General features: G+C 43.0%; 1 protein-coding gene across 2 annotated transcripts; it reads left to right on the top strand.

Annotated features, from left to right (window-relative positions):
* Window positions 1-176: 176 nt before the first annotated feature.
* DERL1 (derlin 1) lies at window positions 177-16,634 on the top strand. 2 transcript variants are annotated; one of them, XM_041407507.1, is made up of 9 exons: window positions 177-253; window positions 577-777; window positions 2,786-2,897; window positions 6,083-6,147; window positions 8,846-8,872; window positions 10,838-10,933; window positions 11,593-11,645; window positions 12,822-12,932; window positions 14,004-16,634. In XM_041407507.1, exons 2-9 carry the CDS (start codon window positions 625-627, stop codon window positions 14,140-14,142), a joined length of 756 nt encoding a protein of 251 aa, XP_041263441.1. In that variant the 5' UTR covers window positions 177-253; window positions 577-624; the 3' UTR covers window positions 14,143-16,634. The 2 variants fall into 2 exon arrangements, with proteins under 2 accessions (XP_041263441.1, XP_041263442.1); XM_041407508.1 differs by lacking the exons at window positions 177-253; window positions 577-777 and adding an exon at window positions 863-1,542.
* Window positions 16,635-26,521: the final 9,887 nt, after the last annotated feature.

Below are 26,521 nucleotides of genomic sequence, written 5' to 3'. Positions count from 1 at the left end.
CCCACGCTCCGCGCCGGGGTGCGCTACCCGCGTGGTACAGCCCGCTCCCACTTTACCAATGGGGAGGAGCCGGAAGAGTGGCGAGCGCTCCCCCCCAGATATCGGAGAATGGAACAGCTCCAACTGCTGCCTCGCGGGCTGCTGGGAGTTGTAGTTTCCCTCGCGGGCATCGCGCGGCCACCTGGGTGTGGGCGGAGCGCGGCCAGTGCCGGGCAATGAAGTAAAAACGAGTGAAAACGTCGCGTCCTCACAGGCAAGTGTGTTTATAACGCAGTGCAATAGGTCACTCCGAACATGGGTTTTGCAGCCTGTCGTAGGCACAGGACTTGCCGCCGGTTCCCTCCTGTTGCCCGCACGGCTCGGGGAGGGGAACGCTGGCTGACCCCAACAGCCCCGTCGCCCACCAGCGGCGGCTGCTCCCCGCTCCGCCCCCGGGGCGGAACTCCCGGCTGCCGAGGCGGGGCCGGAAGCGGCGGCGGCGGCTCGGCCGAATTCGGTGGCGCCACGTCTGGCTCGGGGCCCCCTCTGTGACCGGGCGGCGGGAGTGGCTGAGCCCTCGTCTCGTCTCTTCTTCAGTGGCCGGTTCGTGGCGAGACCTGGGCGGCGGCCAGGAGCGGCTGCAACATGTCGGACCTGGGGGACTGGTTCCGAAGCATCCCTCTGATCACGCGCTACTGGTTCGCCGGCTCCATCGCGGTTCCGCTCGTAGGCAAGCTGGGCCTCGTCAGCCCCGTCAACCTTTTCCTCTGGCCTGACGCCTTCATCCACCGCTTCCAGGTACGGGCCGCACTACCGCTCCCGGCGTGCCCCGCGGCGCCCGCACAGTAGCTCACTGTGACTCGCTGCGCGCACGGCCTTCTGGGAGTTGTAGTGCGCGGCAGTGTTGCCTGGCCTCGCTGGGGCTACGCGCGGGGCCGGCCGCTCCCCCGACTCCACGGCCGCACTGGAGGCGCCGTGCACCGAGACGGCGCCCAGGGGTGACCGGGGTGACCAGAGCCCCTCCGGCGGGAGTGGAGCCGCCTTCCCGCTCAGCCTGTGCAGGGCCTGCGGGCAGAGCACCGGGTAAATCCGGGCCCAGCCCGCGGGCCCGAGGGTCCACCGCGGTGACGGGCTGCGCGTCCCTGGCAGGGTGCAGAAGGAGGGCTGTTGCCCTTGGCAGTCCTGTAGTTCGTCTTGTGCCTCAGACTGGTGTGGTTTTTCCTACGTTTTTTGTGGGCGTTGTTGTGATGGGCCCTGGTTGTTGTGCCAAGGAGCTCTGTGGCTGTGGCTACAGGTGGCTTGCCCAGCTCTGTGTCATCGTGTGGCCGTGAGTTTGGGAGCTGAAACTTTGGGCTTGCAGGGTGTGGAAACATCCCAGACTGCAGCTGGCCCAGGGGGTTTTGAGGCAGAGCTGCAAGAGAGACATGGAGCTCCTGGGGTGGGTACAGTGGGGACAACAAAGGTGATCAAGGAACTGGAGCATCTCTGGTGAGGAGTGGCTGAGGGAGCTGGGCCTCTTCAGCCTCCAGGAGAGAGGACTGAGAGGGAACCTCAGCAGTTTCTGTAAGTATCAGAAGGGAGGTGTCAGAAGATGGACAAATGCAAATGGGCAGAAACTGATGCATGGGAAGTTCCACCTGACCTGGGTGATCATCCACTGGAACAGACTGACTGGGGAGGCTGTGGAATCTCCCTCACCGAAGTTATTAAAAAACTGAGTGCAGTCCTGTGTCATGTGCTCTAGAATGAGTGCTTGAGCAGGGAGGTTGGCCCAGATCACCCACTCTGGTCCCTTTTAACATGACATATTGTGTGATTCTGTAACAGAGTGCATTTGCACCTTCTGGTTTGGAATTTGAAAAAGCTTCTGTTTGGATTGTCAACTTCTGTGCATAGATATGGCCCATGTAAACTAACAACTGATGCCTTCAGGTATCAGACATGCAGTGTTTCTGGGTACAATAGCAATATCAAAAATGGTCCCAAACTGGGCATATTTTTCCATGCACTGTGATGTTACAGGTTCAGTGTTGGGGCGGGAGCACTTACTGGAGGAGATCAAAATGAAGGAATTTCAATTTTTAAATTTCTGTTATATCATCTCATCATATCTTCACTGAAGAAATTAAAAAAAAATAAAACCATGACTCTCTCTGTACCTTGATTCATGTATTGTTCCCAAAATTTAGTAGCATAAATGACTGGTTTTTCCTCTAGTTCTTTTATTCCTTCTTGAGCTGTGATGTTCAGGATCCCAATACTCAGTTTGGAAATGTTGCTGCTTAAAGAGCTCATTCATGAATGACCAGGCATTTTCTGTCCTTGCTACGTGCTGCCATGCAGTTGGCTATGCCCAATATTCATAGCTGGGAGACTGTCCCAGAGCAGATCCCAAATGCTCAGAGCAGCACGTGCTGTCTGGAATGGTACACTAAAGGCTGTGGATTCTTTGGCCTCTGTTCAACAGAGAAGAATGGGTTTTGTACGGCTGGTTTTTAAACAGGGTAGCATCCTTGCCAGTGAATCTCTTTTGCACTGCATTAAAGTCACTGCTGCAAAGATGTGATGGAAAGCAGTTTGCAAAGTTGTGTGTTATTTCTGGTGTAGTCTTAGTAGCTTTGCTTACCAGATAGAAAGAAAACACCACAACTAGAAAAGCAGGAGCAATCGATACTTGGGCTGTTTTTAATCTTCTTGATGTTCCAAGTTTTCATTCATTATCAAGTAATGAATGTAAATAAAAAGCCTGTGCAGATGAGTTCATTCTGCAGTTTATAAATATATCTTTCTCTTTTGATCTGGACAGATCTGGCGGCCGATAACAGCAACTTTCTTCTTCCCAGTGGGACCTGGAACGGGATTTCTCTACTTGGTGAATTTGTATTTCTTGTATCAATATTCCTCACGACTAGAAACAGGTATGTTGACCATTAAATTGTATGCACCTGGTGAACCCTGCCTGGAACTGATAAGAGGTGGCTCATCTCTGTGCCAGCTTATGTTGGTCATCATGAATCTGCTCTGAAAACTGATTTTCTGTGGCTGGCTCCTTCCCTTTGGCCATTTAGGATCTGAACTTGATACTTGTTTCAGTAGGAGGGCCTGGTGATTTTAATTGCTGGATTTAAGGAAGTGAGTGAAACAGATTAAAAGATGATGTTTACTTCTGGTTTTTTGTACCTGATGTTTTTTTTTTATCAGAGAAGGATGATAGAGCATAATGTAATAATGGGCTTATCCACTGGGAGAAGATAGCATCAGTTTTTTTCATGTTTTAATAGGGATGCTTACTTGTGTTATTCTTTTGTCTGTGTTGAATTGAGAGATACCTCCTTCAAAGGAAGTCTACCCCTCTGCCTAGCAGATATGTGGAAAAGTTAAGAGACTGGAAGGATTTTCAGTTAAGGGGAAAAATTAAGTGAAAAAAAGGAGATCAGATAATAGATGCGTTCTCTCAAAGGGATTATTGGTACAAGGTAGCTTCAAAACTGGTTTCCTTTTGCACTGCCCAGTTCATTAAACCTAGAAAAAAATAGGCTTAATTGACATAAATAATTAAAATATTTGCAAAGCCAGAATCTCCTGAAAGCCATTGTGATCAAGAATTTCAGTGTTGTTCTAATGGAGTCTTAGAACTGATGATGTAAAGGGGAATGCATTGGATGGTGATGTTGGGAAGTCCCACGAGAGAGGAGATCCCTGGTAGACCTGCCCTCCAGAGAGTATTGTAGAATCACATTTAAGTCTTAAGAAGAGTGGTAGGGAAGGGCAGGAGTGGTGCCAGGTTGTATTTGGTCACTTTCTTAGTGAAAGTTAAATACTGGTTTAATAGCTAGAAATGGTTCCTGCTTCCTTTTGAGCATTTCTGCAGTAGTTTATGAGCACATGAGAGTGCTCACAGTTCTGACTGGGCAAAGGTAGGTGTAGTAAGAGTTCCTGGTTAATTATGCAAATTAAAAGACCTCACTGCTTGTAGATATACTTACAAAATGCTCTAGTTGTCTGTGATTCTAGATGTGCTGTGGCACACATCTCATGAAAGGGAGTAAATTTCTGCTGTACAACAGATCTGGATTTTGAAACTGGGAAGTCATCTGTGTTGTTTGAACCTATGCATTTCTTTTATGTTACAGTCATTTTTCTGGATATAAATTAAATCCTTGGTTAGGTTGGCCCTTTCTCTGAAAAAGGCCTGAATCCTTCTGTATTGGGAAGGTATATAAGTTGTTGATAGTGTTTACAGGTGGAAGTCTGCATTGGTCTGTGCCTCCTGTTGTCTGTGAAACTGAGAAAGTGAAACTTCTATTTTCAGCCTTGTGCATGGTTTTTGAGCATACACTGCTGCTGCCTGCCAGCCTCAAATTTAGCTGTCAGAGACACCTGTATGGTTTTGTGCTGTGCTTGTCCTTTCCTAACAGGCTGACCTGTGACTTCCAAAGGAAAGGGAGATTGATGTGTTTCTGTTTTGCTTTGGTTGGAGAAGAACATAAAAAATATCAACAGAGTAAGCAGAATATGCAGAGTTCACTCCCCAGCTGTGTGAGTGATGAGATTATGGGTCTGCAGCTCTTCCCAGATGACTGGATTATACCCTGGGCCTCATGGAAGGACCCATGGGGTAGAGCTCACCCCATAGCTGTGCTGAGCTCTCTGGCAGTTTGTAGTCCAATTTCCTTAGATGTTCAAGGAAAAGTCAACTTAAATGGTTTGTCAAATACTCTCATTAGCAATCTTGTAGATAATGAGAAGCGAAAAAATTTAGAAGAATAATAATAATAGCTTTCATTTTCCAGTTTTGGATAGATTCCTGAGCTGGCCTTTCTACAGCCTTAGTCAGCTTCTTCTCTTAATTTGTTTTTATTTGTTGTATGGCAACAGTAAGGAAAAAACCTTCAGTTTCTGTAGTTTTGCAACATAAAACTTTCTGATGTATTTTTCAAAGCATGTTTTTTTTCCTGTCATGCAATTTGCATGGCTGACCTTAAACAATAAACTGGTATTTTAGTAATTTTGTTTTACATAAGCCATTCTAAAAAGCTAATGCTTAAAAGTAGATTTTCTTCATTTAAGAATTCTTCTGTGAAGCTGAGCAGTGCTCACATTAAGCAGTGGCATTCTTTCTAGGCATTTTGATGTTTAATTAGGAGCATGTAATTCAGGTTGTCCGTGATATGCTGTGTGTGTCACTGTCATTCCCACTGTCACTGTGTTTCACCCCCAATGGTCTGGGTCTTTTCCAGCAATATTCGCAGGCTTTCCTTTCCTGCCTGGGTTTCTATTATAGTTGATGGAACTCTTGCATGGATGCTGAGGTCTCTGTCAGCCTTTTGCCACAGTTAGTGACAGTGAGAGCCTCAGCTTTTCATGTTTGCAAGGAATTCCTATGGAGCTATTTTTTAATACTTGTCTCTGTCAGGTCTCAAACTCAACTGAGCATCTAAAGATCATTTCCTTTTATATGACCTGCAGGGAATGTTACTCTATTATTTTTGTTTCCAGTGTCCTGAAAAAAATTGACACATATTTGGAATGGTGAATTAGACAAGCAAGTACAGCTTAGAAGGAGCAGAATGTGCTGCACATGTGTACCCTCCTTGTCACGTGTGCTAATTTTTTCTGAAGTATAAAAGCCATTGCATCTCTTGAGTCTGATGAGATGATGCAAAGAGGATGCAATTTGCCTAAGTAAGGGCTGGCTTTCACATGACTCAGTCATTAAACTTGGTATTTCTACTTTTGCTGTGCATGTGTATTTTCTAATTCTGTGCTTCTAACCTGCAGTTTCGTATGAACGATGGGATCCTACTCCATTTTTGTTCTTATGTAGTTTAAACTACTTATCTCTAGAGTCAGTGTGTTCTTTTTCAAGTATAGACACTGCTTGTGCTCTAATGCAGTAGGCTGAATGTCTTATTTTTCAGCCTGTAGGTTGTTCTATTCTAAGGCTTTTTAAAATTTAAAAAACACTCGTAGACCACAGAGTGCATGCAAAGCAACTATTATTAACTGAGCTTTCTTAGACTCTGAAAAATAAAAGTTGTCCAAATTTTTAATCAAAATTTCAATGCCTTTGATGATTCAAAATGACTCTTTTTATTTTCAGGGGCTTTTGATGGAAGGCCAGCAGATTACATGTTCATGCTCCTGTTTAACTGGATCTGCATTGTTGTATCCTTCTCATCATCAAACTTTGAGAAATATTTTGGTTCTCCTGTTTCCACCTGAAGTATGTTTTCCACCTGAAGTATGTTCAAAGACCAGGTTTTATCAAGGAACAGTTTTAAAATGCAGCAAATGTTCCCAGGAGAGCTTGTAGAGTTTGTAAGTGTGTAACCTTACTTTAAAGGTAGCGAGTGGCTTGCAGGGAGAACACTTAATGATGTGCTCACACGAGTGTGCAGCGTGGGGATGATCTCTGCCTACACTGAGAAATGTTCCCAGGAGAGCTTGTAGAGTTTGTAAGTGTGTAACCTTACTTTAAAGGTAGCGAGTGGCTTGCAGGGAGAACACTTAATGATGTGCTCACACGAGTGTGCAGCGTGGGGACAATCTCTGCCTACACTGAGCATGTGCTGGGTGAGTGTCCCTGGTGCTGGCTGGGTTGCTTTGCTGAGCTGCTCTCGTGTGGGCTAGCACTGAATTTAGTGTGGTCAAGCTGCCATGTGCAAAAAGGACTGATCACTGCCTCCCTGAAAAGGAGAGATCCTTTACCTGCTGGGTACAAGTCATGTAAGTCTGTGAAAGCAGTGTTGTGATATCTTCACTGAGACAACTTCCTGAAGAAGCTGGGCTTGTTGGTTTGGGAATGCTGGGAAACATTTTTGTGGGCTGTGCTGTACCACCTGAATTTTCTTTTAGATCTTGAATACAAAACTGGGAGGAGTTGTTGATAAACCAGGTGGTTGTGTCACCATTCAGAGGGATCTTTAGAGGCTGGATAAATGGGCTGACCAATGGAATGAAGCTCAGCAAAGGATACTGCAGAGTCCTGCTCTTGGCAAGGAACAGCCTCAGGCACCAGGACAGACCAGGGACTGACAAAGCAAAGCATCTTCCAAAAAAGGCCTTGTTTGTCCTGCTGGACACCAAGTTGACCACGAACCAGCAGTGTGCCATTATGGCCAAAGTGGCCACCAGCCCCCTGGGCAGAAGCTTGCCTGCAGGTTGAGGCAGGTGATTGCTCCTCTCTGCTCAGCCTTTGAGAGATGTGTGGGGGCTGCACCCAGCTCTGGGTTCCCAAGTGAGACGTGGACACACTGGAGAGAGTCCAGTGAAAGGTCATGAGGGTGATTAAAGGGTTGAAGCATCTGTCACATGAGAAGCTGGGAGAGCTGGGATTGTGCAGCCTGGGGTGTTGTCATAGAATCACACAGTAGTTTGAATTGGAAGGGACCTTGAAAGGTTATCAAGCCCCCTGCAATGAGCAGGGACACCTTCAGCTAAATCAGGTTGCTCAGAGCCTCATTCAACCTGACCTTGAATGTTTCTAGGGGCAAAGCATCCACTATCTGTCCAGGTAACCTGTGCCAGTGTTTCATCACCCTCATAGTAAAAAATTTCTTTGTTACACCTAGTCTGAATCAACCTTTTTTTAGTTTAAACCATTACCACTTGTCCTATTGCAAAAGGCCCTACTATGCATTTTTGTCCCCCAACTCTCTCAGCCTTTCCCTAAAAGAGAGGTGTTCCATTCCTCCAGTAACTTGTCTGCTCCCACTCCAACAGGTTCATGTCTTTTCTGTACTGAGGGGTCAGGAGCTGAACACCCAATTCCACAAAATGAAGCCCAGGAAATTCTATTTAAATGTGAGAAAGACACCCTGTAAGGGCAGTGAAGCACTGGCATGATTGGCAAGAGAGGGTGTGGAACCTCCATCCTTGGAGATGCTCCCATTCTGTCTGTGCTGTTGCTGCCTCCTTGTAGCAATTTGCAGTGGCACAGCAGGTGGAAAAAAGGGTAGGGTGACATCAGTGTGAACCATATAGCAGGGAGATGGTGTGTAGAAATGCTTTATCAATACATTATCTCTAGTTGCATTCCACTATGTGGAGGGAATTGCTATCCTGCCAGTCCTGTGGAGCCACAGCTGTAACAAGGTGCACTTAGTTACATTGTTAGGAAGATGAAGGTTTTCTTTATGATTGCAGGTGTTGGCTGTGAGCATTTAATTAATGTAATTGTGACCTGACTTTCAAACTTGTCATTTAAAAGCTTCTGGCTGCTTGTTCCCTGTGTGATGTAAGGACCAATCTGGATGCATGATCTGGGAAAATGCTGGGTGTCATTTTATATGTGTTTATGAACTGTTAAAAACATCCTGATCGTATTAAAATCATTCAGTGATTATTTTTACTCAGCAGTTACTACAACAGTTTCTTTGAGCTCCAAGATGGGAGAGGAGTATTACAAGCCTGCATTGATGCACTTTAAGAAATTGCTTCTTTTCTATGACTCATTGGCAATATATTGGGTTTTTTTCAATAATCTGGTATTTGTTTATTTAGAAAACCAAAATGTCAGTGTTAAACTGACATTTAATGAAAGAATCCAGTTGTTAAGCTTTAATGTGCCTTTATGCAAGGTCTGATTGAGTCTGTAGCTAGCCAGTTTCATCAGGGAGGAAAAGCCAGTGTTCCCATCAGCCCTTGGAGTAATGATTTGAGGTGAGCAGGTGAAATACTGCCAAAAAGCAGTTATTGAAACAAAATTTGTACCTCTCTAGATCATTGGAAATTTTAACCTAAAACAGTGTAGTATTAATTCTGAATATTAAAGATCTTTGCATGTGCTTTCTGTGTGTCTGCAGCTTTTTGTTGTTGTAGTCTGTCAGGTTTTTCTGCATTTTCCTTCATGGTGCAATGACAGATAACTGGCTTGGTAATGGACATGCAGGTAAGTGTGGTGCAACTTCTTAGATAATAATTTTACAAAACTTTATGACTACTTGATGACTTTATAGAGAGCATTATTGACTTAACTGCTGAACATAGTTAAGCTACACTGTTCAGATTATATCAGAATGGACTGCTGTGTGTGTACTGTTAATTTTTCAGATTGGGTTGCCCTCAGCTGAAGGCACAAGCTTGGATCTGACTGTCATACCTAACCTAGTTAGGGAGCCAAGAAGTAAAAATTGTGTCTTTGTGCAGTCAGGAAATGCTTAGACTTCTACTAAAATGGACACAAGATGTCACCTGTGCACTATTTATTTTAATAAATGTGGCTCTCCTTTCTTATTTTTCTATTTAAAAATGATTCTTGGGTTTGTTAATCTTCTCAAATTTAGTTCAGTGTGCCTTTTACTTGCCAACAGAAGGTTTTTTTGGGGAAAAATACAGCTTCAGTTTGAGACCAGAACTGTGAAGTAGAAAGTCCTCACAGGAATGATTAAGATAGTGGTCTTAAGAACTGGTTTCAGTGAAATAATTCTTATCTTCCCAAATATTAAGGATGAAGATTGTGAAGTGTGTTTTGGGCACAACAGTGTCAGATAACTGCATGTCTTCAGTCTGCCTCTGCTGTTCTTATCTTCATCTGTGTCCAGTACCTAAAGACTGCACCAATATCTGTAGTATTCCATACAGAATTATTATTAGCATTTATTAGATCACTTCTCTGGTTCCCTGCTAGACAAAACCAGTGATCATGCATCTCTGTTCTGGAGTGAATTGTGTCAAGGGCCGTCCATAACTTTATACTTACACTTTTCTGTGGGGAAGTTACCACAAATTTTTCAAAAGCAGGCTGCAGTTACCCACACATTATATAATTTTAGACTGATTGTGTTGATTTGTATATTTTTAAAGAGGTACTTAATTTTTTTTTTACTTTTTTTTTTATCATCATCAAAGTATTGATTAAAGAAGAATCAAGTTTTTGATATAAAAGTGTGTTTTTTCTTAAAGACAAGAGAATTTTTACTTGTTTTGAGTGGCCTTTGTTGAAATTCAGAAGACAGAGTAGGATAGCTAGGCCTCTATTCCTGAGTCAAATGCGTTCAGGTATTAGATGTTGCTTTCTTTTAAGTAAAATAAAAAAGAACCTTTAAATAAGGTTCTTTTGTGGGGAGTCACAGTGTACCGTGGGGCTTCTGAAAGGCTGGATGGATGTTAGGATGCCAGCTTTAATGTGGAATCTGTGAAATAGCAGCACCCCTGAAGGGATGAGTTCTAACCTCTTTTCCAAACCCAGGAGCTGGTTACGGCATTCAGCCAGTTCATGGAAATGTTACTGGTGCAGCCTGCCCTCAGTTCAGAAATCAGCAGATGGCTAAAACAGTGCTTTGTGTTTCTTTCACTAGAAATAGTCCAGTTAGCTAATGCTAACTGAGTCAATGTAAAGTGTTTGAAACAACCTCAGCTCCTGGCATGGAGCTCAGGTTCACTCCAAGCTCTACCAAGGCTGCTGTGATACCCTGCAATGGGGATTGGCTGGAGCACCTTCCCCTAGGCTGCTCTCAGGACATAGGGGATGGATAACTTCATCTGGCCCCAGATGAGGGTGTTTGGGTTAGTGCCCTGACATGATTGTGGCACAGGTACAGGGCTCACTGCTGGAGGTGTGGGTACAAGCAGAATTCCCTGCAGCTTCTCTTTCACCTGGCACAGGTTTGGAACCCTTTGCTTTGGCATGGTCATGCAGAGGAGAATGACCAAGTAGGTTCTCCTCCTTAATTTTCTCAATAGTTTTTGAACAGATCCAGGGCACGTATTGGAAAAGATTCTGGGGCAATCTGAAAGGATTTCAGTGATGCACCATGCTTACAAACCACTTCTGAAAAGTAGCTGTTCTTTCCTGTTTGAGTTTCTTGTGCTTCTGTGAAAATAATGGTAACTTTGTCTTTTTTAAACATTGCAGTTGCTGATGATTCCACTCATCATGTCAGTACTTTATGTGTGGGCCCAGCTGAACAGAGACATGATTGTATCATTTTGGTTTGGAACAAGATTTAAGGTATGTCAGTCAGTGTATGGGAAAGATTTCTGTCCATAAGGTGCATGTGTAGTGGGTGAGGGGCTAAATAGAAATATTTTCTCTTCAAAAAAGTGTCTTGTACTCTCGCGTAGAATACTCTTTGAGATGCAGCAAAGTTCATAGTCTTCCATGTGGTATCACTCAGTGTGTCTCTACTGAAAAAGATGTCCTGACAATTCATTGTTCTGAAAAAAAGGAAAAAATTCCTAATAAACTTTAGCCTGGATAAAAGCTGAATGTAGTGACAAAATGTTGGTATTTTAAACTGGTTTTTTTTTCTGTGTGACCTTGGCTGTTTCTGTCAGATCTTGTAGAGAAGACTCTTTTGATCGTTTCTAGACCTTTTCAAAATCAAAAACTTTAGGACTTCATTCCAGATGCAAACTTCCTGTGGAACATAGGGTTCAAAAGGCACATTTGCTTATAATGTTTGAATGAGTATGTTTTGTCTAAAAATGTTAGTGGTTGCTCAGTTTAGAGTGACCTTTTTAAGCTGAATCTGCTTAAGTAAATAGATCAGGACCTGTGTAATGCCTAAAGCATTGAGATTATGATCATGCTTATTAGTGCAGTGGGAAGTTGAAAGCAGGTTTACATCTTTAACTTGTACTTACTCTCTCCATTGCATTCTTTTTCAGGCCTGTTACCTTCCATGGGTTATTCTGGGATTCAACTACATCATTGGTGGATCGTATGTATTTACTTATATGGCCAATTTGAAGTTATAAAAGCTTTTACAGCTATTTAACTTGCTGCTGAATTTAGGAGTAATATTAAAATAAGAAGCTTAAAACTGTATAATCTGACAGATAATGCTCAATGTCACAGGTGGTCATTTAACATAAAAGCAAAGAGGAGATGTGCATGTGAGAACTAGAGAATAGAATGTAGATGAGGGGAGAGTAAGGAGAGTTTGGTGTATTTTCTAGTAACTGCATGCATTAGGCCTTCTCCATACTAAGAAAGTAACACACTCTAAAAAAAGATGTAATCCCCTGGAACGAGACATTTTTACTGGTTTTAGAAACAAGTTTGGCTTGACTCTGATAGTGCTGTTACTTCTTTCCTTCACAGACTTGTCCAACCTGGTCTTTTTTTGTTCAGTTTGTTAAACAAGGGGAAATGGCAATAAGCCCACAGCGTGCCATATTAGCACTTGTTGAATTTTTTGGTCTCTCTTGGGTTTTGGTTTTTTTTTTTTTTTTTTTTTTTACTAAGCCCCTTGATGCAGAAATCCCCTCTGTGCACAGTGTGGGCCCCTTCATTGGGGCCCTGCATTGACTGGGGCCTCTTGGTGCTGCTGTAACATAATTAGTGACAATAACAAGTTTGTGGTTGAGTTATAAAAGGAAGAGATAGTACAGCAAAACCAAATTCCCTTTTCTGCTGTGCCTCCTACTGACTCATCTGTCACTTGTGAAAACTGCCTGCTCTTAGATACCTGCTGTTTCTATGCATGACAGAAGATACTCAAGGGCCTCCAGTCAGCAGTGCTTTTACAAAACTGGGAACAAAACAGCAGGAGACAGGTTGTCCAGTGAAAACAGCAGTAACTTCTGTAGCTCTGCAGACGATTATTTTGGGCGCTAATCACTATACGGTCTAATTCCCCAATGTAAACAAGTATTTAATTGTGTTTACAATCCAGAATGTAGAGAAGGCTTGGAAGGGAGGGTGGAACAGACTATTGATGTGTTGGCACGGGAGGTTGGCCCTTCTAAAGAAGTGGCTGCAAAATGCTGAGGGAAGGGAAATTTTCTGTGTGTCGTGACCCTGGCAAAGCCTGGTGGCAGGTGAACAGAAGATTGTCACTCATTTATTTTCAGAGAAGACAGCATGTGAAACCATTCTTTCCTTTGCTTTACAGAGTCATCAATGAGCTGATAGGAAATCTTGTTGGACACCTGTATTTCTTCTTAATGTTTAAATATCCAATGGATTTGGGAGGAAGGAATTTTCTGTCCACACCTCAGTTCCTGTAAGCTGACTTGATTCTTTACTTCACTATTTGTTTGGTCAATTTTTTTGTATGGTTCATGAGACATATATATGGTGGGATCATAAAGTGTAAAATACTTTGCCAAGACAGCCTTCTTCAGACTCTCATACAGACTGAGCTGGTGAGTCATAAAAAATGTTGAGTTACTTGTAAATGGCCCACGTGATAGTTCTTTGTTGCCCCTTGAAATGGCTTATGTCTTTACCCGTTCTTAAGCATGAGAATAAATGTCATAGTTCTGCTGTTGAATTGAGCTGCAGTAAAGAGAACTCCCTAACGATTATCAGATGGTATATAAAAGAACTTTTATCCTGTAAATCATCTGTTTTCTGTATTCCCATGTATAGTTATAGTAGCTACCAGTTCAACAATGTTTGTAGTTTTAGACTTGTGCAGGGCTATAAATGATTCTGCTTCAGTCTGTACCAGTCCTCACTGGGGTTGCAAGTCTTGGTTTTTGAAGTGCTTTTTCTTGAGATATGTTCAGTGTTTTGGTATTGAAATACTGTGATCAGAAGCCAAAGTTTGTAGTTCAGTTGCCCTTGTCCACATAGTTTTGGGCTGCAAATACTCCTCTATCAAATTTTAGTTAGCAGCTCAGTTAACCTTTTTTGTAATGTAAAGTGTTGAATTAGAGTTGTACTTTCTGTACAAGTTTCAGTGAATAGGGAAGCTTTATATTCTAATTCTGTGCTTGCAAGCCCATCTGGTAAACCTAATTTTCCACAATGATTAGAAGACAAGATTGTTTTTAAAAATGTCTTTGAAGGTGGTAACAGCTCTGAAACTGCCCTCAGTATTGTTGGTTCTGTGCAATTCTCTTGTTACCATACACATCCCAGAGATGGAAGTTTCCCAGTATTTCCATTTGTCAGTGTGCTGAGGGCTTAGATTTGGAAAGAATTGTCTGAAATTCTAGTGGGAAAAGTCAGTTTTATACAAAGTGTATCAGCTAAGAGGAAGTGCATGGAAAAGTGGAAAGCCCAGCCTTGGCATTTACCTGCAAGGTCCAGCTGTTTCTCTAACTCCTCCTCCTCTGGTTTGTCCTAGTTACCGCTGGCTGCCAAACAGGAGAGGAGGAGTGTCGGGCTTTGGTGTCCCTCCTGCCAGCATGAGAAGGGCTGCAGAAGATCAGCAGGGTGGTGGAAGACACAACTGGGGCCAAGGTTTCCGGCTAGGGGACCAGTGAAGAATTCCTGCCCTTGGAAAACGGCAACTCTTCGGTTTCAATTGGACCGCTCCTGGTGCAGAGCATGCTTAAGAACTGAGCTCTCTGCAGTACTCTTGGATTTAACTGATTGGAAAGAAAGAATGTTTCTGGTTCAAGAGCAAATTAAAAACTCCAGAAGGAAAAAATGTAGATCTTGCTCCAGGTTAGCCAGTAGTGTCCAGTGTGATTCTGCCATTAAAAATAAGCCTTCTTTATACAGTATTGTCTGTCACAACAGGATCCATTGGCTATCCTGTTCCACAATGTGGTGGAACAAGCTAGTGGTATTTTGTCTTGCCTGGTATGTTAAAAGCTTTGTTGACCACAGTAAAGTAAGAATCTAGTGTGAGGCAGATGTCTCAAACAAGCCCCCAAGTTAGGAAGCTGACTTTTTCCATAGCTGTGCTTAAGTCCCAGGGTCTTTGGAAACATTATTTAAATGGTATCTCTCTGATGCATTCATAAAGCAAATTGCAAATGTTTCATTTCTGTTATTAAGCTGTGTTTTGAGCAGAGCTGTTTCTTGCCATGCAGCGTTTGTCCTACCTGCTACATCATGGGCTGGGCAAGGCTAAGGATTAGAGGGCTTTTGTTTGAAATGGCAATAACAGATACAGAATTGAAATCCCTGAACTCTTCATGGCATATTACAAAGCTTGTTCTGGTGAAACTGAAGTCTGGCATGATTTTTTTTCCCCCCAGATCTGTGAATTCTTGTCTTCAAGGTTTCTCTTTTGATTGCCAAATTGGGTAGCATAGATACTGCTTAAACTAGAAATGTAACATTGTTGTGGTTAAGGGTACTGACGGCAGCATTGTTTAACTGTATCTTCAGCTTTATCTTAAAAGCTTTAAGACATCTAAGAATCAAAGCTGGAAATAATATTTTGCAGGGTGAAGATACAATATAACAGATTACTGTAGGACTCTTTCATTGTCAAGTAGGAAATTGCATACACTGTTTATTAGCATCTGTACTATTTTTGGTAAAAATTTCTGACATGGAAAAGGGAATGATTCTGTACAGTAGTTTTCCTTGCACTGGGTTCCCATGGGCAGAGCATGTGGCTAAGATCCAGGAAGCCGTAATGCCAGCCTGTTACTGACTCACTGCATGCTCTTGAGCAAACTTCTTACTTATCTCAGTTTTCCTAGCTGTAAGGAGGACTTCTGCATGTCTCACAGCATTCTTACAAGACAGCTGTCCCTGACCTCCCTAGCTGGGAGCTGCTAGTGAGCAAGTAAGGCTTAGGTTTACATAAATCCAACACTTCAGCTAGGGACACAATTATTCTAAGCTTAACCAAGACTAAGTCAGAATGTAGTTGCTCACTTTTTCTTTTGTAGAGGAGGAAGAGCGTTGTCACTAGGATAAGTTTCAAGTCTGTCTGAATTGCCCTTTAGCATTTGTCTTTTTTTACTGGGTAGGTGGGGTACAGGAAGCTGTTCTGCCCCAACTTGGGTATCTCAGGTAACTGTGAGTAGGTGAAATGAATCTGGGCTGATACGTTTTTATTACTACTTTGTTTCTTCACTAAACTTGGGTTCTGAAGGTGTAAAAACTTGTAAATAGTAAGTGATGCAAAGCTGAATGGAAAATAAGCAGTTAGACTGGAAATTTTTTTAAAATGCCTGTTCCATGTCTTCAGTGCAACTCAGTTATGTTGATTTGGCTCATGGAGAAATGTAGAAAGCTGGTAGTGATTATACTGTGTGCTTAAGTTTTACAGGAACTTGGAGTTTAGAAATCACCTGCCATTTTTGTCTGTTTGGTGATGAATTTTAAAGATGCTCTTGTCTCTTTCTTTGTGTAAAAATGGTAGGTAGAAAAGAGGAGTGCAGTGTTGTAAATACAGATTTATCATGACCAACAGCTGTTATTTGATGTGGACTTGAATAGTCTGAGGATCATCATTTTGATAGGAGTCTTTTTAGTCATAGGAATTTCACAGTCTCCAAAGCATTTGTCTTCATTTTGAGTCAGGACCCAAATTTAAGTGAAGATGCAATAGTTTGTGACTCAGTTAAACCCCTGGCACACTCAAACTGCAAAATATCTCTGTACAGAAGGCCCAAAGGAAGGCTTCAGTGAGAGAAAGCACAGCAAAAGGCATTGTACTGGTCCACTGCACTGCATGGGGTCTTGCTTTCTAGTATGTCCTCCTTTCTAAATTAAGAGAAAAGGTTTGCAAGGAAAATAGACTTCTTATAAACCTTGCTTAGCTTCTGAGCTGCTTCAGGTCAATTTACTTTGTTTATGGAAAATTCACTTCAGAATTCCATATTACAAGCTCAGTTTGTTTGTTTCTCCATTTGTCACTTGACCTGAAGTGCTGTTTGTCCTCCCACATACATTAATAATGGCAGTCTCTTGTTAAAATGAGTACCTCCTTTCTTATTTTGTACAGATAATTTCCCTTTTTGTAATCAATTTTTGTTGGCAAAGTTTTAAATTAAAATTTTAATCTCTGTTACTGTCTTTGTTTTGCTAAATCGTATTTCAGCTTAAGACAAGCCTTGTGATCTGCAGGTCCATGGGTGTTGTCTGACAGCTGCACTGTGACACCATCTCCTGCTGTTGATAAAAGTACTCACAAAAATGGCCTGCTTTTAGGTGAGAGTCTTGTCTTCTCTGATCAGTTGCAAAATCATAAAGGCATTTTCTTTGTCTCTGTTTACACCATGAGTTTTGACAGACTGTGTCCTTCTGGGCTATTACCATTTTACAGCTGTTTTTTATGTACTTGATTATCAGTTCTTTGTAATCTGGGAGAAAGCATCCTTCTACCTACTCTAAAACTTTGTGGGATTGATACAGATCACTTACTTTTCCAGAGGTAAGCTTGGAATTCTGCAATACCCTCTCTGTCCAGACTGGTGTGCACAGCTGCCAGAATTCCTTTTGAGGCTCTTACCGTAGCTGATTTGGTGATGGACACATTGGGCATCCTCTGACTCTTCCAGCCCTCAGCATTCATCTGACTGCACTTTTCCTGTTTGTTACCATGGTGGCATCAAAGAAAATCATGGACTTGGTACAGAAAGGACTGTATGAATTAGTTGTGCTCCTTGTACTGGACAGGCTGGGTCCATGCTAAGTAGAAGAGCATGGCAAGTGTGTACCTTTTGATTTTGCTCCAGCTGCATAAAGAGTCAGCAGAAGAGCCAAGAATATCAAATCAAATGCTTCATCTGTCATTCCTGTCACTTCATCTTGGCAACAGCTCCTCTCTCAGCACAGCTCAGTGATGTGGTGTTCCAGTGACTTAATAAGAAATTACCTGTTGTCATCCAGTGGTTGCACTAGGAAAACTGAGAGCCTTTCATTTTCAGGGGAGCATATTGTTTGCACTGCAACATAAGATTTTCTGTATTTATGTATCACTGTGTACCTTACCAGGGAGGAGGATTTTGCCTTGGTGGTTCAGGTCCTGAGCTGGAGAGATACACTCCAGTTTACAGTTTGAAGCTTCTGATACAACAAGTCACTTTGTAATGACTTTGTTATCCTGTTCTGCATCTATCAGTTAAGATGATTCATACTCTCCCTTGTTCTGTGCTAGACTTAGGATGATGGATCCATCTGTACTTGCCATAGTATGACAGAGCACAAATTTTGGTGAAGATGTTCTTATTGCTATTGCCTGCACTAGTAAATGGATTTTCTTATTCTGAGCATCCCTAGATACTTATTTTGCCATGGATGATAGTAACAGTGTGAAGTTCAGAATTGAGTCTGTTGTCATGATTTGATTAATTAAGCTAAATACTGTAATATGTGCATATTAAGCAGAAGTACTTACATCTAAAAGGTGATGATGTGCTGTTCTCTAGGATTGAAAAGATGAGAACACTTCAGCTGCTTGTGTTTTTCAAGCACACTGTTCAGGTGATGAAAGGAATTCCATTTGCAGCCATGGCTCACCCTTTCATCATCTGGAACAGGATCTAGGAATGATTACACTACTTGGGAGCAAAAGTGCATGAAAGAGCTGTAGCTGTGAGATGCTGGCAAGGCCTGTGCAGAATCTTGTTGATGTTGGGTGGGGGAGGGGGAAAGGTGATGATGAAACCTTAATTCTGGTGCTTCATTTTTTAAAATTTTGCTCCTTCTCCAGAGGATAAAGCACTTCCAAAATGCCATTGGAATCAAATCAGATTTTAAGGCGATGGTTCTCTGACTGCCAGACCAATCCTAACCCTTTGATGAGTGATGAGGATCATGGCCACTGGAGGAAGTGTTCGACACCAAAACCACTGGAAGTAGTCCTCTTGCATCTGAATATTTACAAGTATTTCTTAAGAGGATGTGTGTATTTAGTCCTTGGACTGGGTGTGGATTAAAGGACAGCAGGTTGATCTGTCTATTAATGGTTTCATTGACTTGTCTTTGCCCCTGGAGGTGTGAGGATGCCTGTGCCAACCCTTGGGCTTGTGAAGCTGCTTGGCCTCTTCACACTACAGACTTTGGGTCACCTTGTGGCATTTAGTTAAATGGAGGAAGTTTCTTTACAGTTTGTTTCCCTTAGGTTTCAAGTTAGTGTATCAGTTAGCCCTCCCTAACAAACCCCAGGCTAGTTTGTAGTTAACCCTAACAGACCACTCAATTTCTTTTAAAAATCAGAGCGCCTCACCTACTGGAAAGGCTTTTTTAAGCATTTGTCTTCTCTAAGACTGACTGGCCTGGCACTGCTCAGTGTTGGTGCTGTGGAACCTCCCCTGGGCCATGGGGTGTGGAGTTCACAGAGGGCACATGAAGGGTTGGGCTGCTGCCTCCTTCTGCAGTCCATGGAGTGCCCCTCCTGCACGGTGTGGTTCCTGTAGAACAGAGGATCTGGATCACTGCAATCCAAACTGCTTCAGTTCCTGGTGCTTGTGCAGGTGTGCTCATAGCCCCAGGCTGTGGGGAACAGGTACTGTGATGGAGAAATGCAATTTGGGTTACATGGTGCCTTCTTTTTATATTTTGGGAAAGTGGTGTGGTGTTGGTGTATGAATGAGGTAGAGAAGCCTAAGGTACTGTTTTTCAGGTAAAAAAATATTTTTAATCAGGAAGGAATCTGTAGTTGCTGAGAAGTTGTGTTTTAAACTGGACTTGAAAATAGGAAAGAAAAACATTAATTAGTGATTGTATTCATTGATCAAAGAATGTTTTTCAAAGTGCTTTTTTATCTGCAGTATGGGCTCAGAAAGTGGCAGTCTCCATTCAGACTGCAAAGAAAAGCAGCACCTGTCTCTGTCCTCCTCTACTGAATCCTTAACCCCACAGAAGGAGGAGGGACAAAGGGAGATGCTGCTCAGTATTGGTGCCCTCACCTGGTCTCAGGGATGTGCCTTTGGCTGGAAGGAAGCCTTGACTGTGTGCCTGTTACACTCCTTTACCTGTCTTTTTAAGCAGTTGTCCATTGACTCTGAACTGCCTGTGCTTACTGCTGTTAAGAATTTAGCAACTGCAAAAAGAAAATGGCATGTGTGTGCCTTGGGCATGGGCCTCACTTGTTTTAGGGGTTTAAGCTGAGGAGTTGACTTTAACTAATGTTAATGTTTTGGTTTTTTCACTCTGGAGCTTTTACATACAGAATAATTTTCTTAAAATCCGATTCAAAGCTGCTAGAGGGTTTGGAGTTTTGAATGTATAAACGTCTAGGAAAGTTAATCTTGTCATGTTTTCTGTTCTGTCTCACTTTTCTTCCCCAAGGTATGTAAGATCAAAATCCAATTAATGTTGAAAAAGGACAGCAAAGATTCTGAAGCAGCTTCAAGAAGCTTGAAGACCCCAAAGCCTTATGCAGCTTATGGCATAAAGAGCTTTTAGTGTTCTTTTGGCCCTTGTGTTGTGTAAATTCAGAAACCAGACTACATCTTTAGGGATTGACGTTCTTAGAAGAACCTGGTCAGGATCTACAAGCAGGAGTGCAAAAGTTTTATAAAAGTTCAAACTTCTGCTGTAATTAGAAGTGCTCTGATTCATCCAGCACAGCAATTTTTGGTTTTTTTCCTACTCTACAGCTCTGTCTTAGCAACATTCAAACTGAAGTGCAGCCCTTGCTCATTCACAGGGACAGACATTCCTCTTTAGCTGTATCAACATCTGCTTTGGCTTTGGTAGTGCAAGAAGAGCATAGCCAGGACAGGGGCTCCCCAGGGAGACCAGGACACCCCAGCGTGCCAAAAAAATCCACAGGGGCTAAGAGGAAGGGGAAGAGTGGGAGGTGTGACCTGACAGTAAGCTTGATTTATTTACTTTCTTTAGTTGGCTGGGTTGAACTGGTGGGGCTGTACAGCCCAGGAGGGAATAGGACAGACAAGGATGAGGAAATGGCCATATCATTTTGAGGAGGTCCTGATTTGGCACCTCCTGGGTACAGCCTTTCTCAGGGTATGTCAGAAAAGCCTCTTTGGGATGAAAAGTGCTGTTCCTGAAGGCTGTAGAAGGGAAGGTTCCTTATGTGATTATGAAGGGGCAAAGCCTTGTGTGTGCAGAAGGGAGGTTCTTAGCTGGAGATCAAACCTGTGTGTGCCTGCAGCATGTACAGGCTTCACTGGAACAGGATTGCAAAGAAATTGTGTGGGGGGGGAGGTTAGGGTTAGGGTGTTGCAACATGAGAGTACTTTATTTGGGTGATACTGATGAGGATGAAATGCCTCAGGTTTTTATTTCTAAAATGGCATTTCAGTTATCTTAGGAGGTATCATGGGTTTTCTGTTTTGCTTTTACAGTTCAAATCAACCCTTAAAAGCTGAAATCAGAGCCTGTTTTTTTGATTGGGGCAAAACATTTCTGCAGCCTTTGTTTCCAGAGCTTTTATGGTGGTGGTGGCTTTTCACTGCAATAAAATTTTAAAAAAATATATATGGCTCTTGTCTGCGATGAGACTTGTATGTAGGAAAAAAGGCCTCACTTGAACCATTGGGTCAGTGGGTTTCTATCTCTCTTGCTCCCTGAGCAGGGAGTACCTGAAGGGGTTTAGGAACCTGGAGCTTCTGGGCAGTTTCTGTATTCATGGTAAAAGCTTCCTAGCATGTCTGTTGCTCTCATTGGGGTAGTTACAACCTGATTTTTTCATTTTTCATTTAAGTATTTTTTCATTTTTCATTTAAGTGTTATTTCATTTAAGTCTTTCTTCCTTATTTTTCATCTGAAACTGCACTCAAAGTATTAGGGCCAATTTTAATGTTTCACAATTGCACAGGAGGAAGAGGAGGGATATTTTCAGCTCTACTGCATTGGACCCACACCCACTGCCTGCATTTTGCAGAAGCAGACAAGCCTTACAGGGGCATGAGGTGCACCTGCAGAATGAAATCCTCATTAATTTAGAGAGCCTGGGCAGGCTGTAACACGGATCTTCACCCATTGCCTGCTGTGTCTGCCATCAGATATAAAGAACTCCAGACCATTTTCAGAAGTTGAGCCTTGCTGCTTACAATCATGTGCCCAGTAGCAATACTGGTTTCATAGCAATTTATAATCTTTCTTGCCTCTTCTGCTGTCTGTCATGCAGGCAGTAAATTACCAATCTCTATTTTTTTTTTCACCCCTTTAGGTGATAACCAGTCTAATACCTCTTCCCTTGCTTACATCCATCTCTGTTTTTCAGATATCAGCTACTTGTTCTCTCAGATGATCTGATGAATGTAGCTAGTTTAACTCAAGAATTCTTGTCCTTAAATGCCACTCGAGCTTTTGGAGTTGCTACTTCAGAAGGAGAATTTTTGTGCTGTCTTACCCAATCTTTTTCTAGCTGTTGTAACTGAGCATCTAATGGTTTCTCCAAACCTTCTCTTTGTTTCTGTACTTCAGAGTCACCCCATGGGGATGTGTATGGACTGTTTTGGGAGCAGAGGGGAGTGTGCAGTCATTGCAGTGTCACTGCAGACAGTGTCACTCTTCCCAAACAGAAGGGAAGCTGTGATTACCCAAATGGTGAGCTCTGCTTGCTCCTCACCTGGATTGTCAGACATTGGAAGGTCTCACCAGGCTGCAAGGTCTTGGATGAACCATTGCATTCACAAGGAACGAATTCATGAGGTTCACAGATCCACCCATTAGGAAATTACTTTTCTCATCTCTAACAAAGCGTTTCCCCCACCTTGCACCCATTATTCTGTCATTTTCAAATAACAAATTCCTTTGTGTAATGTGTCTTTCAAGAAAAGAAGAAATAGTAAGAGCCATTGATATAAGTTAATGTCATTTAACCTTCCTGGGCAAAGTGGTAGTAGAATTAGAGGAGAAAATCCTGTGTTGGAGGTATGGTGATACTGCACCTTGAAGGTCTGGTAAATCTCAAGGAACTGTATCAGTCTAATTTCTTGAAAGCAGACAGATAACAACAGGCCCTAGGGCAGTATTATCTGGTTAAGTAGCTAAGTGGGCAGGGGGATGTTTTAGCTGGATGCAGTTTCTGTGCTGAAGGATCTCAGCTGTGTAGCTGCTATTTGAGCACAGCTCATTGGGCCCAAATATTTACTGTACAATTTAATGCAAACAACATAAGCTAATGTGTCTGCTCCCCTCTAGAAAGTCTTTGTCTTCTAAATCTGGTCCTGCCAGTTCCTCAAAGTTCTCCTAGACCTTTCTGTGTCCCCTTGTGCATCTTGAATGAGATCAGTGACTTCCAAGGCTGGCTCTGGTGGGGTGGCTCATTCCACAGAGCTGCCCTCTGAAGCCACAAGGAAATCCTGCTGAGTAAGGAGAGTTTCTGTTAATGTGTAATCTAGTCATGATAAGACCAGCTAATAAAGATAAGGTTCCCAGCAAATGGTGGGACAATGAGCAGGGAAATGTGGTATGGAAAACTGTGTTTAATCATGACCCCTGGCTGCCTTGTTTAGAGGAAAAGCCCTGCTGAAGAGGATGCATGGGCATGTTGCTGAAGGGGAGGGAAAGCAGGAGGAATCCAGGGAAAAGAGTGGGAAGCAGGAAAGTGATTGATTGTTCCTCTGTGACCATGAAGGCAGCACTCTGACCCTGGGGAGGGCTGTCTAAGAGTAGTTTAGTCCTAATGCACTCATGGCTGCAAAACCAGAGGGAATTCAGTCCCACTCCATGGGTTGATCTGGTTTTTAATGCATGGGGAAGGGCTCGTTCCTGCTTGCTCTCTGGGGAATTTGGTGGAACACCCTGCCCTGGAAGTGCCAGCAGGGTGTGGGACAGTGGGGCAAGGCTGTGTGTCCCCATCAGCCAGGGGAGGGGCAGCACAGCACATGGCATCTCCCTCACATTTGGTGTTCTTTAACTCAGCACTGTTGTCACTGCCAAGATCATTTATGCTGGATACCTTGCTGTATCTCTGCTTTGCTTTTTTTTGACCTGAGGTGTAAATTAATCTATGGGCCAAATCACTCACTCTCTGGCCTATGAAAATTTAATCTTTTCCCCTTTCAGAGTAGTATCTTAAAATTGCAAGATTTGTTAAGTATATGCCAAAAGGTGAGCTTGCTGTTAGGTGCTTCTGGGCAGTGAGCAATTGTAAAGCCAATAAACGAGGGCAATTTTGTAGACTTGCATTTTTTCTGAGTATGCCACTGTGTGTCAGGCTTCAGCTTTGCTATGTGTTTGCCAGAAAAGCAGCCACTGACTGGCACTGCAGCCCTGGTAAAGAGCTGGGGAACGAGGGTGGGAAGGGACTTGAAAGAAAAATTATACTGGTGCCTTAGACCTGCAGTCCCTCTTTTTGAATAGCAGTTACAACAGAGACCTTTTGGGCATAACTGTTTTTTTCCCCACCCTTTTACATCTGTCTTGCAACCTGAATGGTGATGGGTTTAAGCTCCTAGCTTGGGGTCATATTTGAAGGACTGATCTAGTGTTGAACAAGCATGAGTGTCAATTAAGAAATGGTTACCTGCATATGATAATTCAGGGAGAACATGATTGAAAAGAAGTGCTGATTTTTCTTGTCTGTCAGCTTGATCCTTGACTTGCTTAGGTGCTGGTGAATGTGTTTCAGTAGTATCAAATTAATACAAGTTATGCAAGGCATGGAAAATAAGGCAAGTTCTAGCTGGCATCAAGAAATGGATGAGAAAACCTGATAAGCTCCAAGGAGCTTTTATATGTAGTCTTATGTTTGGCATGTTGGATTCTTTTTAAAAATTATTAATGCTGTAGCTGTAAAGATGAGCTAAGGACTTCAGTGTGCAGGATGCAGAGGAGCTATCGGTTTTGGCTCTACAGAGAACTGGGGTGAGGTTTACTGAGGAAGTGTCTGCTTAAAACAGACTAGCAGGAGCTCTTCATTTAAAAACTGCCCCATGCCTGTGTCCTTAGGTTCTTTTGCAACTTCTTAGGTAAATCAACTGCTTTTGCCAAAAAGCTGGGATGAGGAGGAGCACTAGGAGTTATGACTCTGGCAAGCTGAAGTTGCAGATGGCCACAAACAGTGGCTTGGGAGAGGTGGGAACTGCTCTTTTTCAGAAGGAGTGTCAACACTTCAGTGAAAATTTAAACACTGTAATTTTGCCTGATGAAGGTCAGGCACCTGCAGATGCCCTGAATTAGTGGGTTGTGCTTTTACTGACCAAAAACATTTCCCTCCTGCTAAGGGCCACCTGGAAGTTATTTGTAAGGAAAGCAGGAAAGTTTAATCAACCTGTATGACTTCAGTTCCCAAGTCACTTGTATTAAAAAAAAAAAAGTCACCTTCTAAATGAATAAGTAGGAGTGGGAGGTATGAGACTCAACAAAATAGGCCAAAAGGCCAAGCACATTATCAATAAGCCTATTCTGCTGCTGCCTAGTTGAGGACAAAGTGCTGAAGACATTGTTCAGTGCCACCACCTGCTCCCTCAGGGAGAGGTGTACTTCACTTTTGTTTAGATGTGGAAATGCCCTTGAAACTCAGCCACAGGGTGTGATTCTTGGGTATCCCATGCAGGACCAGGAATTGGACTCAATGATCCTGATGGGTCCCTTCCAACTCAGCATATGCTATGACTCTACAAAAGCAAAATCCTCTGAGAGGAGGTGATTTGGAGACAAGTTCGTATTTGGCAAAGCCTTGTCTGGGCCATGGGGCTGTGCTATGCCCTGGTGGCAGCAGCCCCACTCTAGGACAGTGCTGAGCACAGTGACACCAGGGCACTTTGTGGTCAGCGGTGCCCAGTCCAGTGTCCCTCCCTCGGATGGCACAAAATTGCTCTATGAGAGTCTGAAAAGAGAGTGGTGATGTCCAGGTTCAAGTGCAGGCCAAGTATGAAGAAAACAAAACAAAGCTTCAGCAGCCTCCTGTGATTTAGATGGGCAAAACTCCCATGCTGGAGGACAAAACTGCACTCTTTGGATAAGTGCTTATCGTTCTTGAAGCTGGCACAGCAGAGCAGAGCAGTCCATGCTTCAAAAAGCAAAGTAATTAATTCTCCTTGCTCTCAGGCTCAGCAGTCTCCGATACGCAATGCTGCACTGCAACCAGGCATGGAGAAACTTTCCCAATCAAAAGAAGTATTCATTTTTTTACTCTGATACAGCAGGGTTGATCTTCCTTCTAATATTAATGGAGAAAATGTCTTCCCTGCCTTTCCATGACCTTCAGTGTTTGCGCTTTGTGTTAAAATTTCCATTCCCCCTCCCTATTCAAATGCTGGCATTAAAAAGAAAAGAAAAAGATTAACATTCCTTTTGTTTAAATCCCTAATAAGGGAGCCTTAGAGCATGCCAGCCATCGGATGCAGGGGTAGGTCTTGGCTTGCACTCCTGGCTCTGGACTCTTCACCTGGACCATGCTGGGTCAAACCTCACCCCAACACAAGTGCTCTTTGCCTGCTGTTCGCTCAGTTGTGGTTAAAGTATGATGATAGCTGAGTCTGGGCTGGAGGTTTGGAGCTGTGCTTCTCAACCTAGGATATTTCTACTCATCCTCTCTTATAATGGGGCCAACAGTGCCAAAACCTCTGGCATCCTATTTCTGTTGCAAATGCTTCATTTGTGTCCCCTTGCTCTTAGCATGTGCAGTGGCCATCATCTCCAAATGTGTCACAAACAATAATGAATAACTATACCAATCAAAATTAGTGCTCATTTAAATTCCTGCCCCAGCACTGAGATGCCAGGGACTGCTGGGGTTATGGGAGGACTTAAAAAGCAAAGTATGTAAAAATTGATCATTTAGGTATAGATACATGTTACATGACATTGTGTGGCAAAATGCCTTTTGGTATTAAGGATTTGGTGTGAGTGGTTCAGGGCGGCCAAAGAGGCTGAATGGTTCCACGCTTCTTGGTCTGAGGAGATAACAACACTCCTTAAACCATGAGGGGTTTAATTGCAGGTGCTGATGTGTTTATAAAGCACCCTCGGCACGCTGTGACCTCCTACTGTAACGGAAAAGGAAATTCCCTCTGTGTGAGACTAAAA

Source organism: Onychostruthus taczanowskii, unplaced genomic scaffold, assembly GCF_017590055.1.
Source record: "Onychostruthus taczanowskii isolate IOZ18803 unplaced genomic scaffold, ASM1759005v1 scaffold27, whole genome shotgun sequence".
In the NCBI taxonomy this organism is placed as follows: domain Eukaryota; kingdom Metazoa; phylum Chordata; class Aves; order Passeriformes; family Passeridae; genus Onychostruthus; species Onychostruthus taczanowskii.
Note: the sequence above shows the minus strand (reverse complement) of the source record. Positions and strands in the feature narration are given on the sequence as shown.